The sequence below is a fragment of the Petromyzon marinus genome, chromosome 36 (genome assembly GCF_048934315.1).
Source record: "Petromyzon marinus isolate PM22_M1 ecotype Great Lakes invasive population chromosome 36, UKy_Petmar_22M1.pri1.0, whole genome shotgun sequence".
NCBI classification, from domain to species: Eukaryota; Metazoa; Chordata; class Hyperoartia; order Petromyzontiformes; family Petromyzontidae; genus Petromyzon; species Petromyzon marinus.
In genome coordinates, this window is record NC_133702.1 from 10,083,764 (window position 1) to 10,109,521 (window position 25,758).

At 51.6% G+C, this 25,758-nt stretch overlaps 1 protein-coding gene across 1 annotated transcript in view; it reads right to left on the reverse strand.

The window, feature by feature from the left end:
• LOC116949305 (calcium-dependent secretion activator 1-like) overlaps positions 1-14,077 on the reverse strand; it is a 120,806-nt gene extending 106,729 nt beyond the window's left edge. The window contains exon 1 of the mRNA XM_076072105.1: positions 12,868-14,077. Coding sequence (XP_075928220.1) covers positions 12,868-13,491 — 624 coding nt within the window. The 5' untranslated portion in view covers positions 13,492-14,077. The remainder of the gene's footprint in view (positions 1-12,867) is intronic.
• Positions 14,078-25,758: the final 11,681 nt, after the last annotated feature.

Below are 25,758 nucleotides of genomic sequence, written 5' to 3' on the forward strand. Positions count from 1 at the left end.
AGTTTCGTCCACACGCAGACAGACAGACAGACAAAAAATGACGTTTATAGGTAAAAATAAACACACACGACCCTGGAGGCAATATACTGCTCTGGATGATGGGGGCTTCTCCTCACGCCATGCGGATCTTGGTGTGGGGGGGGGGGTCATTTGAGCTGTTTTTCACGTCGCTGCTCAGTGCTTGCTGGTGAACCCAGACAAGTGGGGGCATAGAATTGTGGAGATTTTTCTCTTGGTCTTCCGGTTTTTTTCCTCCACATTTAGAAACATGCGTTCAGAGTATTTGGCCGCAATACATTTCCACATAAGCCACTTGAATGAGCTATTATTTGTGGCCAGGTCGATTCTTAAAAAAAAGAGCTTTTTAGCTAAGTGGGCCTTACCTGGTAAAATATTTTTTTTTTTATAGTTTAATAGAAAAAAGTGTGTTTATAGTTCATCACAGTCCAAGACCCGTGCAGTGGCACTCCCGCACGCCCTGTGGGAATCCGGCTTAGCTTCTGAAATGTGACGAGATCAGGTGCATTGTGGGTGATGCGGACAAAGACTCGCCCCGCTCCGTGTGGCTTTTTATTACGTGGAAAAGCCTCTGCGGATCTTAAGATTCTTCCATAGGAGGGCCCATTAACGTGTATTCACCCCCACGGAAGAAAACCGGACAGGCTCACAAAACTTCACTCGGATAGATTCCAGAACCCACTTCTGCGCTGGACCCTACCAGATCACTTCGCGAGCCAAGCCTGGTATTCTCGGGGCAGTCTCCCATTCATCCAAGTCCTAACTCGGCTTCCTTGATGCGACAAGATCGGGTGCATTCAGGGCGATTTGGTCAGAGGCAATTTGCATTATGCTCACCAGCAGACGAATGAGGACTGAGGGGTGGGGTTAATGCACACATACGCACAAACGCATGCACAGACATCGATCAGCGCTTGAAAGAGCAACTTCAGCAGAACGCAACACAGCGACCCTAATCCCCATACACAAAGCCCCCCCCCCAAAACATCCTCCACAGCTAATACCCCATGCGGCACTGAGCCCACAATGCATCGATGCACTTAATTACAAATGATAACCAAATCACCCACAATGCCCCCACTCCACCACCTCCCCAAAGATCTAACCAAATTTAGGAAGCTAAGCATGTTTTGGAGCTTGGATAGTGCTGCTGGGGACGGGCGACTGGTGTCGTGGCGCGCACGTCAGGCTGTCACGGACAGTGGCCTGGCTACGCGGTGGGCAGGTGATGGCGATAGAGCAAAAATCCGCCGTTAAACTGCACTTTCTATGCTCCCACATGTGCTCTCCCACCGACCATGATCAATCAGCCCACCAGGAACTAGCACATAGCCTTACCCCTCGCCCGCACAAACCAGCCGACCTGCCAGCGTTATTCAAGTCCACGCACAACCCTATAAAACGAGCCAGCCAGACGACGGCTAATACGAACCCTATCACCCACTAATAAAGGTTTTTGGCTTAGATCGCAAAAAAATAAATGTGTCGTAACCCTCCACCACCCGACACAGCCAGTAAGGTTTGTCACATAAACAACCCGCCAATTAGTTACGACAACAGCCCACCAGTGTATTGGAGAGTAAATCCACAACATTAACAATTTGAATACGACGTTTTGCTGGTAATTTCATCTAGCATCATCAGGCGATTTGCCAGAATAGTGAAGCAAGGCACCTGCTTCCGGTATTAAATAGAGCAAGATGACGTCATCATTGAACCCATCACATGTATACGTATGACACATTTATACTCACGCAATCTAACCTAAAAAAAACCTTTATTAGTACTCATATTGGTCGTGAAAGCCACGAGTATTAACCCTACCAGTAACTCTAACCTACCAGCGAACGACCCAGTGGTATGAGAACTAACATGAATCCTAACCAACTAGCTAACCAGTTACTAGAACTAACTCTACCCCTAACCTTCTAACCCTACCTCTGCAAATTGCCAGCCCCCCCCCCCACGCCCGTAGCTTATTGGTTGCTCGTCAGCTTTGTCGTCGACTGTGACCGCAGCCATAAAGCAGCCATCAAGACTCGTGCGATAACATTCGGCGTGATGACTCGGAGCCTCACCTGCCTCCCGAGTAACGACCAAAAATGACCATTATGACCCCACGTCAAAACTCACCACCACCCCCTTCGCGTGGTTGGACATCATCGCCGCGTGACTGCGCACGGCCGCCCAGATCAGCGGCGCGAAACGGGGTGATGACGACGGCGACGGCGACGGTGATCAATCTTAATGGGCTATCGCACGGTCAAACAAAGGACGCGAATGAATTAATGTCGGACGCGGGTCGGGCCCGAACACTCGGGAACGCCTCTGGGCTTTGCACCGAGCGGCGTTCAACGCGTGGGATTCCAGCAGCAAAGGGGCATCTCCAGCACCCCACGCCTCCCCCACTCCCACCTCAAGGACACACACGGTGTTTGGGACGACCCCCATCTCAAACGAGACGTCCCCCCCTTCCCCGACTCGATCGATGGGGCGAGCGAGCGAGTGAGCGAGCCGTGCCAGAGCGTGCCCTTGCCGAGGAGCTAATGCCGCGCTTCCTCCAGACCTCGTCTTCCCGTCTCAGGAGTATAAAAAAAGGGGAGGTAAAAGGCGCAGCCCTGCCGGCTTGCCCGGCTCACGGCGGCTGCTGGGCAGAAGGGGGCCTCTCCAACTAGGGGGGCTCCACAGACTCCTGGCTCGAGCGGATATTTGAGCTACTACTTTGAGACGTCTTGGGAAGAGGTGGGGGAGTTACCCGCACTCTACCCCACCGCGAGAAACCTGCCGGTCGGACCGAGACTGCGCCCGTTTGCACCGCCGGGTGGACAGAGGCGGCGCGAAGGATTTGGGAAACTGCCGTGCTGGGAGAACGAGGCGGTGAGCTTGACTGCAGGCCCGGTGCGATGAGCGTTAGGCTGGAGGGCAGCAGCTTCCTAAGGTCTACACGGGGCAAAGTGCGGAAAGGCAATCGTAAAGCCAGACTATCCTCGCGCTACTTTGTCTTCCCGAGTTAAAAAAACGGAACAATAGACATCTTTCTGTAGACCGGGAGAATGCTGCTGCTGACGATGACGGAAGCAAACATTTCGATTGAAGAATACTACTATGACGATGGTTATAATGAAAAACGATTTCAATTAATATCAGCATGATGATGATGATTATTATTTTAAAATTATTGTAACTCATCCATCACCATTAGGCATCTCCGATTAGCATTCACAAGCAACACCATCAGCATACAACCCGATAGATTCTTCAACAACACTGCGCAGCTTAAAAGGAAAAAAAACTATATAGGAGGCAACGTTTCGGGCAATGGCCCTACTTTGTAGCACATCAGGCCTTGCTCCACAAAAACCATATGCGCCCGCTCCGTTTTGGAGAAGGGATTTCTGTTGTTGACGTCGTAGGACGCTGGTCCATTGCCAACCCCCCACCCCCACCCCCCACCCCCACCCGTTCTACTTTTGTTTTCTCGAGTTGTAAGCAGAATTACTGACGTCTCTCCATAAATCAATAGTAATGGGATGTGTACGCGCACACTTAAATCCATACACAAGAACTTAAGCCATCTCACCCCCACCACCCACAACCCTTGTCCAGAATGGACCGAACAGCTGCTCCCCACAAAAAAACTAATTAAATGGATTGAACACAAACAACGAGGACGATTCTCGGAACATCTTATTTGGGGGACGTGGAATCCAACCGCGTGCCCGTCATGCATTTGTGCTCACGCAGATTCTACGTGCCAGAAAGGGAAAAAAACATCTTCGTGTTTTTCATCCTTTTGGATACTGGCAAAAAGATCCCATAGATAGAGACCACACTTTATGCATTTTGAGGTAAGTTCTATTAGCGAGCACTTATTAAGGCCAATACTGCAAAGTTATGCACAGTATTTCCAAGAATAATTGTCTTTCCTGTGATTATTATTTATATATAGCTTTGTTATTCCCCCCCATTGTTTTACCTCGATTGGACTATCGGGGTTATATGTGACCCGCCTCTACTAGATATCTGTGAAAAAAGAGCTTTATAGCTCATCGGATTTCTCCAGTAATTAATAAATATTCTGATTTTGTCATGAGATGAATAATCTATTTTCTTTATTTCACAGAGCAGCGCAACGGTCTGTGTTACGAAACGCGCCCAGGGAAGCGGACAAACCAGAACTACTTCTCAGCTCCCTTCAAGTGACCTCTGGGACCACACGGGGGGGGGGGGGGAGTGGTGAGGGGAGGGGCAGCACTTTGCCAGCCACTCTGCCACAGAGAGCGAACGCTCGTCGCATGAGAATCGAACTGATATGTTCAATTCTCAGAGCTGGAGTTTATAGCCAAACGAAGTGCAGGTACTAGTTTACTTGATGGGGTTTTTTTTCGTGGCAGTCATCGGTGACTGGGCTGAGCCCATCAACCTCACGACACTTGAGAACCCAATTTAATCAGAGGGTGGCCCCCGCCGCCTGGATTCGATCCCAGGATCTCGGCGGAGTCAGCTCTGCAACTCCCCCGATGCCAAAGTTATTATTAGGAGTGGAATGATTCACCTCCGCAAGGTGATCCAATTCACCGTCGCGCTTCAGGGTCGTGATTCAGTTCAAGAATCAGTTTTTTTTGGTTTTACAATGCGGCCTCTAGCAAATGCTGTGGTCACAAGAGAGGGCTTCAAGGCGCCAGATGGCAGTCCAGCACGCGGACACATTCCACAATTCGGTTTGGTCCACTCACTGGATTTACAGACGGCCCCGTGGATTGAAGCCATCTGAGCAGGAGCTCGGGGTGCCTTTCTCTCGCGTGTGTAGTGAGATTTTTTTTCCGCCGAGTATTCCGGTTTCCTCCCACGTGTCAAACACTCATAATTAGCCAAAACATCCCAAATTGAGGGCCCATCTGAGACTCAAGGGAAGCTTTGATGTGTAAATAACTGGCATTATTATCCCCTTATTCCATGACCTAATAACATATACTGTATAAAAATCGAAAACACCGTCAACTATGACACGCGTGATTTATTGAGCATATCGTCGAGCTTGGGGTGCAGCGGTGGCTCAGTGGCAACAACGCAGCCCCCTATAAACCAAGTAAATTAGAGTTCGACTCCTAGCTAGGGCTAACACCCGTAGCAAGAGATTAACGGAACCACCTTCACCAGCCCACATTGCCCAGTATGTTCTTACTGTCTTAATTTGATGTCTTATTTCATTATTTTATCCAGGGAAGCCACATCCAGTCATGGGACCTTTTTTCCGGAGGGTCCTGCCACTCCTTGGCTTTTATTTCAAGATGCTTTCAGCGAATTAATGATGAGTTGTGTTTATTATACCATGTGGGAGGAGGAAATCAGAGCCTCTGGAGAAAACGCACGCCTTGCCCGATGAGGCAACAACGCTATATCCCCATAAAAATGGAAAGTGATGGCAATTAGTCCACTTGCTGTATCGCCTTCTGCTGGAGAGCCAGGATATGGCACTCTCACCACCCACGGGGAAGGGAGTTGCACAACATTAGTCCTGTCCATCAACCCTTGCGGCCTCCACTGCTGGATTGCAGGCCACTTGTATAGCCACCGTCGCCTGTGACCAAACAAACCATCGCCCCCCCCCTACCGTGACCGCTATGGCGTGGTTGGGTGGCCCTCATCCAGCAGACGATTGACAAAGGTGCTGTAAATTAACGTATTGTCATCATGGGCTTTGAGAGAATCGAAATTAATCTATGAAATTGATGCACCATTACACCCCCAGTAATTATCGTGAGCACACACTTTTTGGCACGCTGCGACTGGTGGGAGCTCTCAAGCATGACTCCCGTGCCAAGAGTCAACAGCACGAACGGGCAGAATCGGAACATTGCATCCTCCAGCAAAGTCAAAGGTCCCCCGTGCAGCCGACATGAATTAGTGGTGGCAAGTGCTGGAAGAGAGCAGCTATTGAGGTCGACATGGCACACCAATCCTGTGGCGTGGCCAGGACCACGCCCGACCGTCTTTGTCTCCCCAGTGCTGATGTTTTACACACCCCGCCAGATATTCATTTAAAGCGGAGCTAACCGATAGGATGGCCAGCACCGGCTCAGATTTTCATCACCAATGTTGGGCCATGAGCGACAATCGAACCGGGGTCAGCCGGTTTGTAGCGCCGTGGCGATACTAAGCCACTACACTACCGCACCCCTTAAAACACACACACACACACACTCCTCGATGTATCCCTGTCCCTTCTTTCCTCCCCCCCCCCCTCTCTCGCGCCCGCACACGTGATTGCTGCTACGCCTGGGGTGCACATCTCCAGAGACCTCGTTTTCTGATTGGTTGCTTTTTTCGGTTCGTCTTTTCTCGGCCGCTCGCTCTCTCCGTGCGTCACTCCGCTTATCTCACGAGCGCCGCAGCATCGCAGCTCAATGCCCGCTCCTTGGTGGCCCATTGTGTGTGCACATTGCACAGTAATCACGTAGCCCTGCTCTCCCCCGCAGCCCCCCTCCCCCCACCCCACCCCGCCCCCAACCTTCCTAGCTCGATCCACTGCTAGATAAAGGCCTCCTTCGATGACGTGTCATTCATCGAGGGATTGTTATCACCAAGCCTCACCACATCGAGCAGGTGTGCAGATTGAAGGGTGCATCATCTCGGCCGAGGTAACTTATGATCACCTCTGGCTGTCCCTGTGACCTCCTGGCAGCAGCGAGTATTCTACACTTCACTTGATGGCCTCAAAGTGCACCGAACCTGGCACAACCGTCGCGGTGACATCACCCTTAACATCGATGATGTCGACAGATTGTGTACTCGCGTACGTGAACATGCTTGTGCGTGCGATGCGTTTTCATGTATGTGACCGTGCACATTTGTGTTTTTGTATGCATGTGTGGACATGTATTATGCATGCATGTGTACGTCTGCGAAATTGCGGTTAGCGCACTGCACTACAAACGCGGCGTCCCATGTTCAATGCCCAATCACGACCAATAACAGAGGTGAATATTTGGACCCGTCCTGGATCTCCCTAAAGGTCGACTGGGCTTGTAAATAAGTACGTGTAGCCGGTGCGGTGTGTAGTAAACATCGCCACCAGGGAGACAAAGGCCGCCGGGCGCGGTGTTGACTACCACCCACTCCGCACGTTTGCGGTGCTGGCCGTCATCGGTGCTCGCTAAGGGCACTTGCCCCAACAGTCTGTTAAAGGTCCTTACGGGTGATCGTTGACCTTTATATTTTGTATACATAGAAGTGCAAGCGAGTGTCATTGTTCTGATCTTCACGATGGGGTGGGTGGATGGCCAACACCACACCTGAACGGGTTTGTCTCCCCAAAGCATATGTTTATACACAATACCAGGTACACATTTAAGGCTGAGTCGACGAAGGAGAGGCCCAGGACCTGTTCAAATATTTGCCATCGTTATTGACCGTGAGCACAAATGTAACTCGGGTTCGCAGCGCCCTAACCACTACACTATCGCTCCCCTTATACTTACACACACACAAACACACGACATAACAGACAATGGCATGCTTCAGAACATTGTCTTGAAAATCCAATCATATACTTGTTGGATGTGGTGGTAGTAATCATATTAATAAAATGCAGTCTGTGTCACGACCTGAGATTGTCATGCCACACAACAAAAAACAAATATTGCACTTCGTTCATAAGGTGCTTCCGTATTCGCGTGGTAGGTGTGTGTGTGTGTACGATCGGGATGCGTGGTATGCGAATGCAAGTCCAATCTAAAATATTATTGCATCACATGGCAATTTGGGCACGCATAATTGGTGGCAACAATACAAAGTTTGACTTTGAAAAAGTAGCACAAATGTGGACACGCCAATGGGCACATCGATATAAACACAGACAGTTTGATGACAAAACAACACATATCGCTGAAATAATACATAAAAACACTCCCCAATTTCATCAATATCACTGACAGACTACAGAAGCATATACAGCAGGGCGATCGCCTCGGGCAATGGACTTTATTATAGAGTAGCAAGGGCCGATATTAATTACATGGGTGTAAGAACTAGCGAGGCAGAAAGTACACAAAGTACAGACACTACAGCCGTGTCGTATAGTACAGACTAAACAGACGGTACAAACGGGACAGAGTACACAGGATACAGAAAGAGAAAACATTGATCCATATATAATTTTGGGTTAGGCCACGCCGTCATTTTATGGCAAAGATATCCATTATTAAAATGTATTCAAATGTACTGAAAAATTCATGAATAATTATTCAAATGTATTTAAAATAATATGAATCATTGCCATTAACTCTCCACCACCCGACAAGATTGTCACGTTGATACAGATGTCTTTATTATTTACACGCGCCTACGTATTGATCGAATTCTGACCGATAAAGCTTGCAGCTCATCAGCGGCTTAAGACTTTTCACGACCGACTTCGACATCAACAGACAGGTATAGAGGCCAGATCAATGGTAAATTATAGTCATTGCTCTACATGAACATCAGCCGTACGAAAAAAGAAGATAGGTCACAGACACATGCGGAGTGCACAAAGCACAGTACAGGCGAGAAAGTACAAATAGGCCAATAGATTCGAAAATTGAATCGTGATCAATCACTGAATCGTGATTAATCACTGAACCGCGAGCCGGACGAGAACCCCTTCAATGTCTCATTGGCGCTGTCCGTGGTCCTGAATCCCTGCCTTCCCAGCAGGGGTGTCAAGCAAGACCCCCCCCCGCCCCGTCCCTCAGCGATTCGATAAATAATCGAGATTCGATTCAATAATCCCATTCTTTCTTCGTATCCTTCTAATTGCCTCGATCGTTATTTGCGTTCTCATTCGGCGTTTCAAATGTTGCGTCTAGTGTGTGCCGTCCGTCTCGTTTGTGCTGTCCGTCTCGTTTGCGCTGTCACACGTTTCAATGTCCTCGTTTGTTAGATTTGCCCCCGAGTGTGCCCCCCCCCCCCCCCCCATCGTTTGCATAAAAGTAAACCGGTTCTTAGAGGCACGTCTCATTGCACGTGTTTTGACCGTACGAACCAATTGCAAAGCCATGCGCTGCGACAAACCCTACCCACCCTGCCTACCGCTAGTCCCATTGCTACAGCATTGTGGGGCGGAGCTGTCCATGGTGCTGATTTCGCAATACAGCGAGCGAACCCGTGGGTGTGGGAAAGACCTCCGGCCACTCCGACGATTCGATCGCGTCCCATTATATGCCACACGGGGTGGGGGAGGGGTTCGAGATTCCATTACATTCATTTGAATGACAAAGCGGTGAATGGTAGCGCCTCTGGTGGCTGCAACGGTGATGTTTACTCATTATGTGACATTGCACGCACATTATGTAACGCGCACAGCCCGTTTGGTCAATCCGCTGCTGGATGAGGCATCTCCCAAATGCCGTGTATGGGTGATGGAGGAGGGGAGGGGGGGTAGGTATTTCAAAATACTTCACCATGCTGATCAGTGCGTGTTGGTAACGGTGGGTGCAGCGTGGATGTAAAATCAAAGTGTGGCTTATGTTGCACGAGCATCTGTTCAACCATAACGTGGCCCCATCAAACACAACAAATACGGATCGAAAAAGACATCAACTCTTGAACACGCGCGATTTTATTACGCAAATTGTGCGGCTATCAATTCAATCCGTATCGATTAATCGATGGGTCGTTTCACACCCCCCACAGTGAATGGGCCCCGGTGTGCGAGTGTGCGTTTGCTCATTAAATGTCTCGCCCTTCCTAGCAAAACAGAAGCCGCAATCTCCGAAACCTGCGCGCATCTCTTGGGGATATCGTCGAGGGTGGAGTTGTGGGGGGGTTGTGGGGGGGGTTGGCCCAAGGGCCCATTGCGAGCGGTGGCGTTAGGCCGAGGCAGATGAGATGCACGTGTGAAGAGGAGTCGGAGACTGGTTAAGCACTGCCTTTATCCACACTCGCTCCTCAAACCAACCTCGAACACGCGTTTCACCGCGCCCTTTAAACAATCCATCTCCGCCGCCACTTCCCAATGCCTTCGATCTCCGCACCCCTTCCGAATCCGACGTCTCTCGTGCCGTGCGCGTGTGACGTCAGTGCTCTTTAACCCTTGACCCCCGTCTCGTGGTATTCCCGTGCGTGCGATTGGTGTGTGCGATGTTGAGTGCGAAGATTGTGCGCGTCTGTGTGGTGCGAGTGCGTGAGGATGCCTCGGACATCCTCGACACGTGTTACCGTGTTCCCCCCGTTGCTTCGCCGTTACTGTACACGGGGCCGTATTACAAAAGTCAACGATATCAACGGCCCTTTTGACAATTAATTATCGCCAACGGATCAGCTTTGCAGGAAGAGAAGACAATCACAGACACGCCACTCACAGCAGCCTCTGCAACCCCACCGGAGTGCCGTGGTGCGGCGCTTTGAGGTTCGGTCGAATTGAGCAGCTGTGTTAATCCATGGATGCTCACGCTCCTTGTCCAGCAAACACGCAGAACTGCCTTTTGTCCTTAGGTGCTGTTGTCGTCTTTCCTCCGCTACCGCCCGATTGGCACGGTTGGCTAAGTACGGTGCGAAAGACGTTCATAGGACACAGGTGCACACACACGCAGAAAAACATCTCCGCCGAGTGTCAAGACTGTTTGAGAAGAGTGCTGCATGAGGATGTTTGGCCAATTTTTTTTTTAATTGGAGTTTGGCTTCGTGTTTGGGAGGAAACTGGAACGTCGACAAGAAAATGAATAACCCCAGCCCCGCGCTGTATGCGAGGGGGTGCCACTCTACACACTGCCATCTGCTGGCCACACCTCGCAGCACGGCGCGTACAACACCTGGTAAGCCACGGTGGTGGTCACCCATACAATATCCTGGCTGAAAGCACGCTTCGCTTTCCGAGATGTGGTCACATTGAGCCGTCATATGGTAGTAGCGATTGCGAACGAGCTCAAGTGAAAAAGGCACGTGCAAAACAAACACTAATGTGTAGCAAGTCCCTCCACCAACCGACGAAATGTCGTTTTTTTCGGGAGGCCTGCGACTCAAATAAAAATATAGTTTAGTTTTGTTTACATGTTTCTCGTTCTTATCGCTTCGTTTGTAAATTTTTATCGTGATATTTGTGCAAAGTTCAGTTCGCTCCATGGCCATCGACGCTACATCAGCATATAATTTTCATAAATAAATAAAAAGTACACTCTTCCACACGCGAAGTGTGCATACACACACACAGAAGCGCGCGCATGTACACCGATCCGACAACAATCGGTAAAAATCCACGATTCGAAACATCGGTAGACCTCTCCCGAGACGCGATTTGAAATCAAATGTCCACGCGGCGTTGACGTCACAGCCCCGTGGTCCTCACAATGATTGGACGACACTTCTCACCGAGTGGCGCGACTCATTCACAATGAACGAATGAATGTCCGAGTTCGTTCGCAGCCCTACGCTCACCTTGGACGCATTGCAATGAGCTGCGCAAGACCGCGACTGACCCCCCGCTTCTGCGCCAAAGCGCATTTGCCGTAACCTACAGAGGCGCGTAGAGGTTACACAAGACAGACAAAGATGCCCCGTGTAGCCTGTACAGACTTTTGGGGCAAGCGCTGGTAACGAGCACCTATGAAGGCAGGCATGGTATACGAGAGGGTGGGGTGACCGGCACCACGCCCGACCGCCTTTGTCTCCCCAGTAGCGGCGTTTACACACCGTGCCAGGTACTTATTTGAGGCCGAGTCTATCTAGGGGAGGCCCAGGTTCAGATAGTCGTCACTGGTGTTGGGCCGTGAGCGGGAATCGAACTCGGGTCGCCGCTCCCCAAAGAGGTTATACGGACACACAGACACACACGTACACAGACGTACTGGCACAGCAGACTACACACAGAGATGCAGATACACAGGCACACTGGCGAATACACACATATACAAGACAGACGTACACACACACAAACACTCAAACACACTCATAGACACACAGGAAATACAAACACGTATACCGACAGAGATACGCAGGCACACTGCAAACTTTGATACGGAGATCCACGCGGACATACACACATTGCACACACACACACAGATATAGACTGCACAGTTACACAAGACTGCAAACAGAAATACTCGATCCAGATACACGGACACAGATACACACCAACACTTGCACACAGATACAGAATGATAGAGATACACACACACACACGTACAGATGAACAGACACGCACACACAAGCACACGTAAAACATTTTAGGACAAACATCTGTGTAGGCGTTGTAGATTGTTGGGACAAGTGCTGTTAGGGAACACATATGAAGGCAAGCACAGTACATAGATGACCAGCAGCACACCCGACCGCCTTTGTCTCGCCGGCTTTGATGTATACACACACCGCACTAGGCATTCAACTTAGGACGAGCGAACCTTAGAGGAGGACTGGAACCTCTACTATCATTGGTTGTGAGCAGGAATTTCCCCTGGGTCGCCGTCAGGTTTGGTAGGGCAGGACGCGAACCACTGCACCCCCCCCATACACAACCACACAGACAAAACAAAGATCTTCTGTATAGCGTCAACAGACTGCTGGGGCAAGTGCTGTCAGCGAGCACCTATTAAGGCTAGCACGGCACACGAGATGGGTGGGTGGCCAGCACCACGCCCGGCCGCCTTTGTCTCCCCAGTGGCGATGTTTACCACACACCGCGCCGGGTACTAATTTGAGGCCGAGTCGACCTGGGGGAGGCCCAGGAGCGGTTCAGACAATCGTCGCCGGTGTTGGCGGTGAGCGGCGAATCGAACCCGGTTCGCCGTCGTGTGAAGCGGCGCAGGACGCTAACCGCTGCACCACCGCTCCCCACACACAACCACGCGGACCGCGCGGCGACGAGACGCTCACCTTGGCCTGCCTCCTCGCCATGTCCGTGGGCTGCCTCGCGTTGAACGGGTACGCCACGCAGCGCAGCACGAACACGTAGATCTGCAGCCGCCGCTTGCGCTCGTCGTCCTCCCGCCGCAGCCGGTCCAACTCGTCCCGCTCGCCTCCCAGCGACGGGCTCGGGCTGCCGGGCCTCCCGGCGGCCGGGGCCCCCACCCCGACGCTCGCCAGGCTAACGCTGGCGCTCAGGGCCCCCGCCCCGGCCACCGATCCCGAGGACGCGGACCCAGAGGCGGACCCCAGCCCCACCTGCGCTCTCACCGCGCCGGTCGGGCCACCCGCACCGACCGCCGCCGCGGCGCCCCCACTACCACCACCACCAGCACCACCTCCACCAGCACCTCCACCACCTCCTCCTCCTCCTGCCGACGACGCTCCCGCCGCCGCCGCTGCTGTTGAAGCCGCCGACGCCACGGCTGCCTTGGAGAGCCCCGGCGACATGGCGGAGCCGGGAGAGGCGCCCGGCGGCATGAGAGCGGCCGCGGAGCTCTCGGCGATGCGGGAGTCGCCGCGCATGCCGGCTCTTGGATGCTCCTCCTCGCACACATCATCCCCTTCTTCCTCGCTCGAAGACGGGTCTAGCATGGCTCGCCTCCTCTCCTCTCTCCGCCCGACCCGATGGCTCTTTGCCCGTCTCTCCGCACGCCCCTTCCTTCCTTCCTCTAAGCGCTGCTCTCCTCCGTCGGCGAGAGCGGAGCGGAGCGCGCGGGTATGCGAGAGTGCGTCCGTCCGCAAGTGACGGAGATCGGCCCGCTCGCTTTGTGCTCAGCCCCGTGTGGAGTGGACGGCGGGAGGGGACGGGCTGGTGGGTGGTTTCTGTAAATGAGGATCGGGGTGTTGGCTGGGGGAAGGAGGGAGTGGTGCTGACGTTTTGCGCCGTCACGTGGCGAGACTCGATCTGTGCGCTCCTTGCGTTGGAGCAACTTGGGAGCCGCACTGATGCGTCTCGACACAGACACCAGAGTGACACAGACACCAGGGTGACACAGACACAGGGTGACACAGACACAGGGTAACACAGACACAGGGTGACACAGACACCAGAGTGACACAGACACCAGGGTGACACAGACACCAGGGTGACACAGACACAGGGTGACACAAACACCAGGGTGACACAGACACGAGGGTGACACAGACACAAGGTGACACAGACACCAGGGTGACACAGACACGAGGGTGACACAGACACCAGAGTGACACAGACACGAGGGTGACACAGACACTAGAGTGACACAGACACCAGGGTGACACAGACACGAGGGTGACGTAGACACCAGGGTGACACAGACACAGGGTGACACAGACACCAGAGTGACACAGACACGAGGGTGACACAGACACAGGGTGACACAGACACAGGGTGACACAGACACCAGAGTGACACAAACAACAGGGTGACACAGACACAGGGTGACACAGACACCAGGGTGACACAGACACCAAGGTGACACAGAGACGAGGGTGACACAGACACGAGGGTGACACAGACACCAGAGTGACACAGACACAAGGTGACACAGACACCAGGGTGACACAGACACGAGGGTGACACAGACACCAGAGTGACACAGACACCAGGGTGACACAGACACAAGGTGATACAGACACTAGGGTGACACAGACACAGGGTGACACAGACACCAGAGTGACACAGACACAAGGTGACACAGACACCAGGGTGACACAGACACGAGGGTGACACAGACACCAGAGTGACACAGACACCAGGGTGACACAGACACAAGGTGATACAGACACTAGGGTGACACAGACACAGGGTGACACAGACACCAGAGTGACACAGACACCAGGGTGACACAGACACAGGGTGACACAGACACGAGGGTGACACAGACACAGGGTGACGTAGACACCAGGGTGACACAGACACAGGGTGACACAGACACGAGGGTGACACAGACACAGGGTGACACAGACACCAGAGTGACACAGACACCAGGGTGACACAGACACAAGGTGACACAGACACCAGTGACACATACACCAGGGTGACACAGACACAGGGTGACACAGACACCAGAGTGACACAGACACCAGTGACACAGACACCAGAGTGACACAGACACCAGTGACACATACACCAGGGTGACACAGACACAGGGTGACACAGACACGAGGGTGACAGACACCAAAGTGACACAGACACAGGGTGACACAGACACCAGAGTGACACAGACACCAGAGTGACACAGACACAGGGTGACACAGACACGAGGGTGACACAGACACCAGAGTGACACAGACACCAGAGTGACACAGACACCAGAGTGACACAGACACGAGGGTGACACAGACACAGGGTGACACAGACACCAGAGTGACACAGACACCTGGGTGACACAGACACGAGGGTGACACAGACACGAGGGTTGCTATATGGGCACGATTGGGGGTGTGGGCAGTGAAAATGTATTGGCTATGGATGGGGACATTTTATTTTACTGGTGGCGGTGTGGGTATGGGTGGGTAATGTATGGTTGGTGGGTTCCGTGAGGGCTGTGACTATGACTGGCACGCTGTGGGTAGTGGAGATGGTTGGTGGGTAAAGTATGGGGAGTCGTGGAGATGCTGCCGCATTGGGGGCCCCCTTAGTTCTAGAAACACCTCGTCAGACGACAAGAGATGTCGTGAGATCATAGAGATGCGGACAAGACGGAGATGAGAGCGATGTCAATTGGATCGTTATTTTAACATGCTTGCAATGTTTCATGGGATTTGAATCGGAGCTAATATTTGGTGCATTCCTCGTTTCCATGCATCCGGGGGACCCTTGAGCAACTTGAGGCCCACGCTTTTACTTTGCCCGTGTGTGATTGTATTATGCCGATCGCCGCCACTGATGGGCACTCGTGTGTAGCTCGGCACGAAGTGGATGTTTTGGTAACGGTTGGGACGGAGAGCCATAAAAAAAGGAGTGGATTCGGGTTGTTCGCAACTCATTGTTTCGAGATTATACATATATAAAAACATAAATAAAGCTTTACCCTTTTCTGGCATAAATATACTCCGCATACAATACTGTACGTTTTCTCGTTTGCGTTACCAGTCACCGCATGAAAGACCGCTTAGCGTTTTTTTTCCCGCACATACAGAAATGTCAAGAGAAATTAACATTGCAGCTTTTTTTTTACTTCAATAAAAAACTGAGAAACCAAGGCAGTTGCCGCGCGGTGCTATGTTTGGCAGCACGCGTGACACACAACCCACAGAGCGCCGGCAACGATTCAATCTCCGGGCGTGGCAGTCGAAAGAGTGGTGCGATGTTTTATGTTTGAGCCCCCCCCCCACAACACACCGCCTCTTGTTCACCCGGCAGCGTGAATTGGTTCACCACAGTTGATGGGTGGTGGGGTAAAGTGTGGATATACCTCTTTACAACACCGTTGATCAGCAGGGAAGAGTAGGCCAAATGCCCTTCATAGTATGTTCTCTCTCGTAGAGACCCCCTCCTCCAGCAGTGACGTGAAAAAGGCAATTGCAGGGCCGCGCCTTTACTGTTAATATCTGCCCGTATAATTATGAACCCAATCAATTCATTCACGGCAACGAGGCAATTTCCACGAGCGATGATCACGGAAACCGGTAGTCATTTTCTGAAAACCGGTTACCGATTTACCGGCAATCGTTGAACAACCCGTGAGTGACTCCACCCGCTATCCTCTCGCCTTCGCACCGCCTTTCGTATTTCGCGCACGCACACGCTGACACGCAGATAAGCCAAAGATATTTCATTCACACATTTCACATGCACCCATGTTTATACACAAAGGAAGATTCCGCGTGTAGCCTGTGAGGCAAGTGCTGTTGGTGGGGAGCGGTAGTGCAGGGGTTTAGAGCGCTGCGCTGCAAACCCGGCCACCCGAGTTTGATTCCCGCTCACGGTCAACACCAGTGACGATTATCTGAACCGGTCCTGGGTCTCCCCGAGGTCGATTCGGCCTCAATTGAGTACCTAGTGCGATGTGCAAAAAACATTTCCACGAGGGAGACAAAGGCGGCCGGGCGTGGTGCTTGCCACCCACTCCCTCGTCTGCAGTTTTGGCCTTCATCGGTGCTCGTTAACAGCATTTGCCCCAACAGTCTGTTAAGGCTATACGGGGGATCTTTGTCTTTGTTAGCGAGTACCTCTTACGACCGGCATCGGCACACGATGGGTTGGGTATCCAACACCACGTCCGGATGCCTTTGTCTCCCCAATGTTTACGTTTACACACGGTTAGCATATTAATTCTTTTCAGGCTGAGTCGACCAATGGGAGGTCCAGACCCCCCCATATAGCCTTAACAGACTGTTGGGGCGAGTGCTGTTAGCGAGCACTTATGAAGGCCAGGACGGCGCACGAGGGGGTGGGTGGCCAGCACCACGCCCGACCGCCTTTGTCTCCCCAGTGGCGATATTTACACACTGCACCAGGTACTCTTATGAGGCTGAATCGACCTATGGGAGGTCCAGGGCCGGTTCAGATTTTCGTCACCGATGTTGGCTACGAGCGGAAATCGAACTTGGGTGGCCGGGTTTGTCGCCCCATACCCTGACCACCGCGATATCTCTCCCAAGTCACATGTACATGGGTACAATCTTCATCCGTATGCTGTACATGAACACGTGACACCGACATTCACACACAAAGATCCCCCTTCGCCACTGTGGCGAGGTTAATGACCTCGCCTGGTATACAGGAGGTCGTGGTGGCCAATGCATGTAATACAGAGGCAAGGATTAGTTAAGCTGTAATTTCAGCTACAGTGTGGCTAGGAGCTAGCAGTGGGTGATCACGATATAATTTTCTCCGATACCAAGGTTCTTTGCAAACCCACGGGTTTTTCAGAGATTTGTTCACGAGGCAATTCAGATCTACAAACACAGACACAATTTCAACCGAGAAGATGGTTTCAAATTAAGCAACCATTGGAAAGATGTTCTAAATCGAACCAAACATTAAACTAATTTTCAATGGTACAGTATATTTTTCAAGTAGTGGTACCCCAAACTTTCGCAGCTCTTAAAAATTCCCTTTTCACACCATCAATAGGTAAACTCCCCCTTCCCCCCCCCCCCCGCGCCAACTGGCATGTGCAGCCGCATGTACACCACCTCTACACCGTTCATCATGCTAAGTCGGCCAATCAAATGCTAATTTTTATGCTAATTCCTTTGTAAAAGCACCTTGTTTCCTCGCACACAGCTTAAAGGTCGTGGTCTGAGTGTGGCTCTGTTTCACTCCAGCGCTGTCCTCGAGACAGCCTGGTCCCTTCACCTGATGAAGGCCGCTTGTGTTGTGGCCGAAACGTCGTGATTTTTGTTGTTTTATTTTTTACCTACGTGACTTAACCGAATAGAACCAAAGAGTATACTCCCCGTAGTGGCGAGATGTTGACTACCTCGCCTGGTATACAGGAGGTCGTGGGTTCGATCCCGACTCTGACGCCTGCATATTTGGAGTTTGCGTGTTCTCCACGTGGTCGCGTGGATTTTTCTCTGGGTCCTCCGGGTTTTCCTTCTACATTTAGAATCAACATCATGCGTTTTGAGTATTTGGCTGCTATACGTTTCCACACAATAAGCCACTTCGTTGAGCTATCATTTGTGGCCAGGTCGCTTCTGAACAAGAGCTATATAGCTAAATGAGCCTTACTTGGTGAGAAAAAAACATAGTTGAGTTGTTTTAGACTGTTGGGGCAAGTGCTGTTGGCGAAAACCTATGAAGGCTGGCAGAGCGCACGAGGGGGTGGGTGGCCAACACCACGCCCGATACACAAATAAAAAAATATCTCTGGGCTGTGCAAACACACATGCTGACGGATGACGTGTATAATTGATGTCCGCAACAACAACAAAAACACAATTGCAGCACACGTGCACGCGTTATGAGCAAATCCACAAGATAGCAACATTGCAAAAACAAACAAGCGAGGTTTGGAGAAGGCCGGGTGATTAATGCCCGGAAGAGTCACGCGCGATGGAGAAGGAGAGGCGCGCCTGCGTCTCGGCTTGTTTTTAATTAGAGAGTGGAAATATACGCAAGTGTTTATGGAACTTGCAACTCACAGCGATCCATCTCTCGCACGGAGCATCGATTTCCTCCGCTTCGTCCGGCGCGTGACCGCTGCGCGCACCCACCCACTCCTCCCACCTCCGCGTCTCACCCAGATCTCACCCACTTCTCCCCATCTCTCGCCGTTCATCTCCGCCTCTCACCCCTCAGCCCACAATCTCCCTCCACCTCACCTCCCCATCTCTCCCCATCCCTCCCCACCTCTCACCATTTCTTATAATTGGTCGAAATTTCTCACCCATTTCGGCTCATCTCTCACCGTCCCTTTCAATATCTCAGCATTATTCACCATCGCCATCCCATCCCTCACTTATCTCTCCCCCATGCCTCTTCACCAAACATATCCTTCCCGATACCTCATCACTAAACACCATCCGTCCTCGCCACCCTATCCCTCCCAATACCTCCTCGCCTCACCACCCCATTCTTCACAACTCCCCCTCGACCACCCCTCGCCTCCCCCCCCCAAGACAGCATCAATAAGGAGACATTGCCATCGCTGTATTAATTTCGCACCTTACCTGAAGCGACGTATAAGGAAGCTCCCCTGAGCAGCCAGCATAGGCTGCAAGGTCCTGACACCCGCGGGAGAGGGACGAGTGAGTGAGTTCATCATCGAGAACGGAACCGTAGCAAGGCAAACAGCAGGGATCACAGCAGCAATCTGTTGGAGCGTAATAATCCTGCGCACGCTGCGGTGATGTTTGTAATGGTCGGCACTTGCAAGCCACGTGTCGCCGGTTCGATATCCCTGGTTTGCAGTTAGAACAATGGGGCGTGTTAAATGGCATTCCCCACCCCTTCCTCTGCTCGATCCGGCAGCGTGAATAGATACAGCCGCAGTTGAGGTGAGTCGATCGACAGGTCACGTGTGGTGGTGGGGTAAAGTGCGGGTACTGCCACCTCCTCCAAAACGTCCGGTGGGCAAGCATGGAAGAGTAGGCCAAATACTATCTAGAGCTCCCTCTAACGATGGCCCTTCTGCCAGCAGTGGCTTAAGTAAATGACCTCTGCTTTCTAGAACTATTAAACTCGTTTTTATTTTAACAGGTAAGGCCCACTGAGCGATGTAGCTCTTTTTCAGAAGAAACCTGATCACAAATTATAGCTCAACGAAGCAGCTTATCACGTGTAAATTTATAGCAGCCGAATATTATAAAATACATGTTTCTAAATGTGAAGTGAAAAACCGAAAGACCCAGAGAAAAATCCAGGTGACTACGGGGAGAACATACAAACTCGAAATATCCAGCAGGCGTCAGGGTCGAGATCGAACCCACGAAATCCTGTATACCAAGCGAGGTAGTTGACATCTCACCCCCGTGTAGCCTTAACGGAATTGTGTGGACATTGCTGTTAGCGAACGTCTATGAAGGCCGGCGCCTTTATAGCAGGGGGTGTGGAAGGTATTCCTTACCGAGGGCCAAATAGGACTCTCCAACAACCCTTTGGCGAGCCTGCCCACTTGCACGTGAACACAAACATGAGCGGCATCCAATGATAACGCGATCAATAACGCGGGCACCGACCGAGGAATCCAGATGCCCTTGCGGTGACAGAAGTGACCGCGCACGTGGCCAAACTTAAGAGGCGTAGGCGTTGTGTACCGGGTCGAAAGTTATTGCCTCGAGCGCCCGGTTAGTGCGGCTAGGACGCTTGCAGCGATGATGGAATATCGCCTGCGAATCGCATTTCTCATGCGGTCGCGGGCCCTATTAAATGAAGTATCGGGTTGGATTTGGCCCGCGGACTGTTGCCCCACACCTCCCCAGTACCCCCGTTTTAAAGAGCCTCTACGTGGAGCCTCACGTGCATATCAGTACCTCGTGCTCACGTCTGCTGTGCACCAACGTGTAGGGTGGGAATGGTGTGTGCGCTGTCAACCCGAGTACGAGTCCCGGCCACGGCGAACATCAGTGGCGAGCGAGTGAGCGAGCTCGTAACTGGTTCTGGGTCTCCTCTCAGCCTCGAACGAGCACCTAGCGATGTGTGTCGACCCACAAGGGGAGACTAAAGCGGCCAGGTGTGGATCCTGACCACACCACCGCCCCTCGTGTGCCGTTCCGGCCTCAATAGGTGCTCGCTAACAGCACTCGCCTCATATACAGGTGATCTTTTGTCTTTGTATATGTACACGTGCGTAATGTGTATTTGTAGGTGTATTCACTGCATGCACGCGTGTCTGTATTTGTACGTACGGGTGTAACTGCGTGGATTATTATCGATTTCAAGGTCACGGTATGAATCGTTACATGTCCAGGTGCAGTCTTTTGTCAACCCACTGCTGCACTAGAGTCTTGCGTGGCGTGCGAGTCATACGAATCATTTGACCATACTTCACCACGCTGGTGCGTACAGGTTTTGTAAAGGCGGGGGAGCATAGAAGTTGGAGCACAGCACGCCAAGGCAATTGATTTTGCAGCATTGTTCTCTCCTGACAATGCAAACTAGAGCACTATATGTAAACTAATTGTAAACTATTTTATTTTTTATTTTACCACGTAAGGTCCACTGAGCTATGTAGCTCTTTTTCAGAAGCGACCTGGCCACAAATGACAGCTCAACGAAGTGGCTTATCACGTGGACACTTATAGCAGCCAAATGCTCTAAACGCGTGATGTTGATTCTCAATGTGGAGGGGAAAACCGGAGGACCAGGATAAAAATCCACACGACCATGGGACGAACGTGCAAACTCCAAATATAAAGACGTCAGGGTCGGGCTCAAACCCACGACCTCCTGTATACCAGGAGACACTGTTAACTTCTCGCCACCATGGCACCATAGTAGTTGCGCAACAACCTATGAAACTTGTTTTATGAGTTTTTTTTTTTTAAACATCACGAATCCTGAGCACAGTCCCAAAACGCCAAGCGGCCGGCAACAAACAACGCCTTTGAAGTTTGCATTCGAGAAGAGTTAATGTCTCTTGAGTTGAGCAAGGTTATAGGAACTTGTGAGAATGTTTCACGCGTAGTGGTCACCGTTACATTAATTCAGCAAGCCCCATCCATCTCACCTTAAGTGCGGTGGTCATATGATCACAGGAATATATGGCACAATAATGTAGGATTATTATGCATAGGCTACCTTCTTCTCTAGTGGTAGCGCCTTACGCCGTTAATGTTTACTCAAATCCCGCCTAACAGCGTTGCAGAACTTATCGAGTAAGAAATTAAGCCCTGGCATTCGTCCCAAGAAAGCACTCTCCAGGTTCGCCCCTGCTCCGCGTCTGAGATCTGACGAGGCCGGATGCATTCCAGGTGATTTGGTCAGAGGCGAGCCATAACACCACGAGCAATGTGTATAATAGGGGGTCAAGAGGTCAAGGGGAGTGGGGTGTAGGGTAGGGCGAGATACGAAGATGTGGGGAGTGGCGTTGGGGTGCTGTGAAAGTGAATGGAGACGGGGGGGGACTTGGGGCTGATCAGCACGGAGCTATTTTCCGTCCCTGTTTTTGAGGCTAAATTAAGAAACGCTGAGACAGCAGAGAGCATCATCGCCCACAGCGGCGCACAGACGCCCGCTCGCTCGCTCGGCTCGCCGCGCGAATGGATGATGATGACAGAGTGCGAGAGGTGAACGAACGGCGAGCGAGGGAGGGATGGAGTATGGAGAGGGGGATTCATGCAGGAAATAAGAGAGGAGCGAGGGGGCGAAGGCACGGAGAGATGAAAGGAGAGATGCAGAAAAGGGGTGAGAGAGCGTGATGGTTGTGGTGGGATGCGAGGATAGACGGATGGAGAGAGAGAGAATTGGATATGGAAAGGGGAAGAAATTTAGGAAATGAGAGGGAGATAGAGAGCGGTGATGGATGAAGGGATTGAGGAATGGCAAGAGGTGGGATGAATAGGAGAGAGGGATGGAGAATGGGAGGAATGAAGGGATGGGGAGTGATGGGTCTTACAGATAGAGGGATATTGGGATGGAGGGATGGGTGGAGAAGGAGGAAAATTATTAATAAGTGACGGATATGATGGGTGGGTAGACGAAGAAAGGGTTGGAGGGATTAATAATAGAGAGAGGAAAGGAGAGATGTATGGGGGAATGGAGGGATACCGAGAGGGAGAGGCGGTGAGAGGGAAGGGGAGAGGGAGTGAGATTGTAAGATGTAGGGATTGAGGGATGTAGGGGTGGAGGCAGAATTAATGCCGCGGAAGAGGGAACGCGAGGCTGGGTGCGCACAGGGGGTGATTTATAGCGCGCTCTGACGTTGCCTGAATGTTAAGAGCATACAGTGCATTGCCCGTGCGATGCGCATTTAAGAACGGATTTAAGTTTGTTACCGGGCACGCGATCCCGAGGGGAGTGGGGGGGGGCACAAACCGGGAATGTGGAGGTTAGGAGCAACGAGACACCGCCGGTAGCGACGCGGACCCACGTGCACAGACACTGACGAGCGGACCGAAACGAGCATTGTCAAGGAATCTGAAAATGCACGGGCATCCAAGGTGTTCCAAATCATACTGGATAGTATTAAAAAAAAGTTTTACTGGCTGGCTGGCTGGCGCGCGGGCAGGTGAGTATTCAATGACGTCACAGCCGTGTATCAGGCGCAAATGCGAGGCCAGTGCTAGTGTATAATGCAAACATATAATGATGTTAATAATAATAATCGGCTCTCATTTTGTAGCTGTACCCCAAGGCCGTATGTCCCCGGTCTGTCGCACTCGACTGAATCGGAGGCTCTGTTATCAAGAAACAAAAAAAATACTTTAACGCTTCATGATCAACCGACCCTTGCCTCTTAATCACTGGATCGCATGCGTGGGCTACGACACCCGCCGATTAACCAGGGTGGCGTTCGAGCAATTGTTATGCATCGACACCGAATTTAAACAAAATAAACGTCCACTTCGGTGACGAATGCCTCCTGAAGCCGCCGCCCCTCAACCATCGCTTCCTTCCCTCTGCTAGATTTTTGCAGCTGTTGCACAGTCGACACCCTCGCCCTCCCCAGAACCCCTGTTAGTCTGATAATCGCCGCTATCTGGTTTCATGTGTGCATCATGTTACACGGATGACGTCCTGCAAGTACCAATATTCGTCTCATCACCGTCTGGCTCCAGGTTTCCCCGTGGTCGCCGACCCCAAGGCGGCACTCCAATGCCCGTCTCGACAACTTGCTCTCCTCCTCCATCCTGCACACGCCCCCCCCCCCATCACAACCCCCTTCCTTGTTCTCTTATTGCCGATGACATCCGCGACACGCTCCTGCTACATTCTATTCCCAGCCCTGCGGAGTCGCTGACCCTATCCCAGGGGTCAGGCAAACCAAAATAACAAGAAGAGCCATTTTCTTCGAATTTGGTCAAACAAAAACAAAAAAAAACGAACTCTCAATATTCCAAGAGCAGCGATGCATGTGAAAAACGTCACAAAGCATCGATAATCCTGTACTCTCCTGCCACGGTGTACTCCGAACCTTCAAGCTGCTTGCGCTATCTTGCTTGACCTCGCGCGCGCGCTCATCATAGCTTGTTCACGGTCGCGCGAGCCAGTGGTGGAAATTCCACATCAGCTATGACTCGAGGAGTCTATCCAAAATACAACAAATTGATTCGCGGATGAAAAAAAAACCTGCATCTTGTGGTCACGATACCTGCCACAGATCGTGCGTGTGGGAGTTGATGATTTAATTCATGCAAATTGCAACCTTGAATCGTGACAATTCAAGGAATTGCTGGCAAGGGGGTTTGGTGGCGGTGAATCATCGCATGCCTGTTGGAAAAATTCCTCGCTTATTAAAGAGACGCCGGTGTGACCAAACATCTTGTCATCCCCAGCTGTCAACGGCGTAATGATGTGCGAACGCAAGGCGGGCCTCACGCGCACCTGCCAGCCGTATGTGTCTCCTCCTTGCGTGCGATGGCAATATGTTGCGGAGCTGAATGCCAATGTCGAGGTCTGATAGCCACGAGAGGGCTTCGGGAGAAATAGATCGCGTGTAGCCCTGCCATTCCTCCGATGAAGAAGCGCAGACCAGTGTGGTCCAACGTTTGGGTTTCACGTCCAGTCGCACTACTTTGGCCCGCTTCTTTAATTTACCATTCGTTAAGGGGACGTGCGCATCGGCCTCATCTTCTGATGTTTGTTGATGGCTACGCCAGTGTCTTCGAGAGATGTCAAAAAGCCAGGAGGTGCGATGTGTGTGGGTCTCGAACGAGGTCATTATTTGTGACGTCCGCACTGTTCCACACTGTTCGCCAGCGTTTCTCCCGGATCTGGATTGGATGCTAGGATGGCAACAGCAGCGCGATGACAAAAGGGGGATCGGGAGATGATTCAGCGGCGAGGTACATTGTTGCTTGATGGGTACGTTGTTGTTGTGGCAAGAAAACTTGTAAATCCCATTTGCAGTGAGCACGTCTCTGGGGACATTTGGTGCCAGAATGTTCGCCAGAGTGAAAGAGGGAGCCAGGGGGTTGGATTCAGTTTCAGTATTTTGGTTATGATGCACATCGCATTCATTCAAGTGCACATCCAAAGGTGTTGTGCACGAGCTGCTGCCGGACCAGGCTGGAGTGACGAGCGGCAGCGGACAGCACATCAGCTGAAGGCGTCCCAGGTCGTTCTTGAAAGTTTTGCTATCAGGGGGAAATTATTTATTTGGCGCTAGCGTCTATAAACGTGTATGAATAATTGTACAGGTATCACAGAATTGTGTATGCATGCATGCGCAGCCCCCTTTTGTCAATTCCACCACTGGATGGAGGTCTCCCCATGCTATGCGGGTTACTCGCAGCACCGCGGAAGTGCTATGTTAACTACAT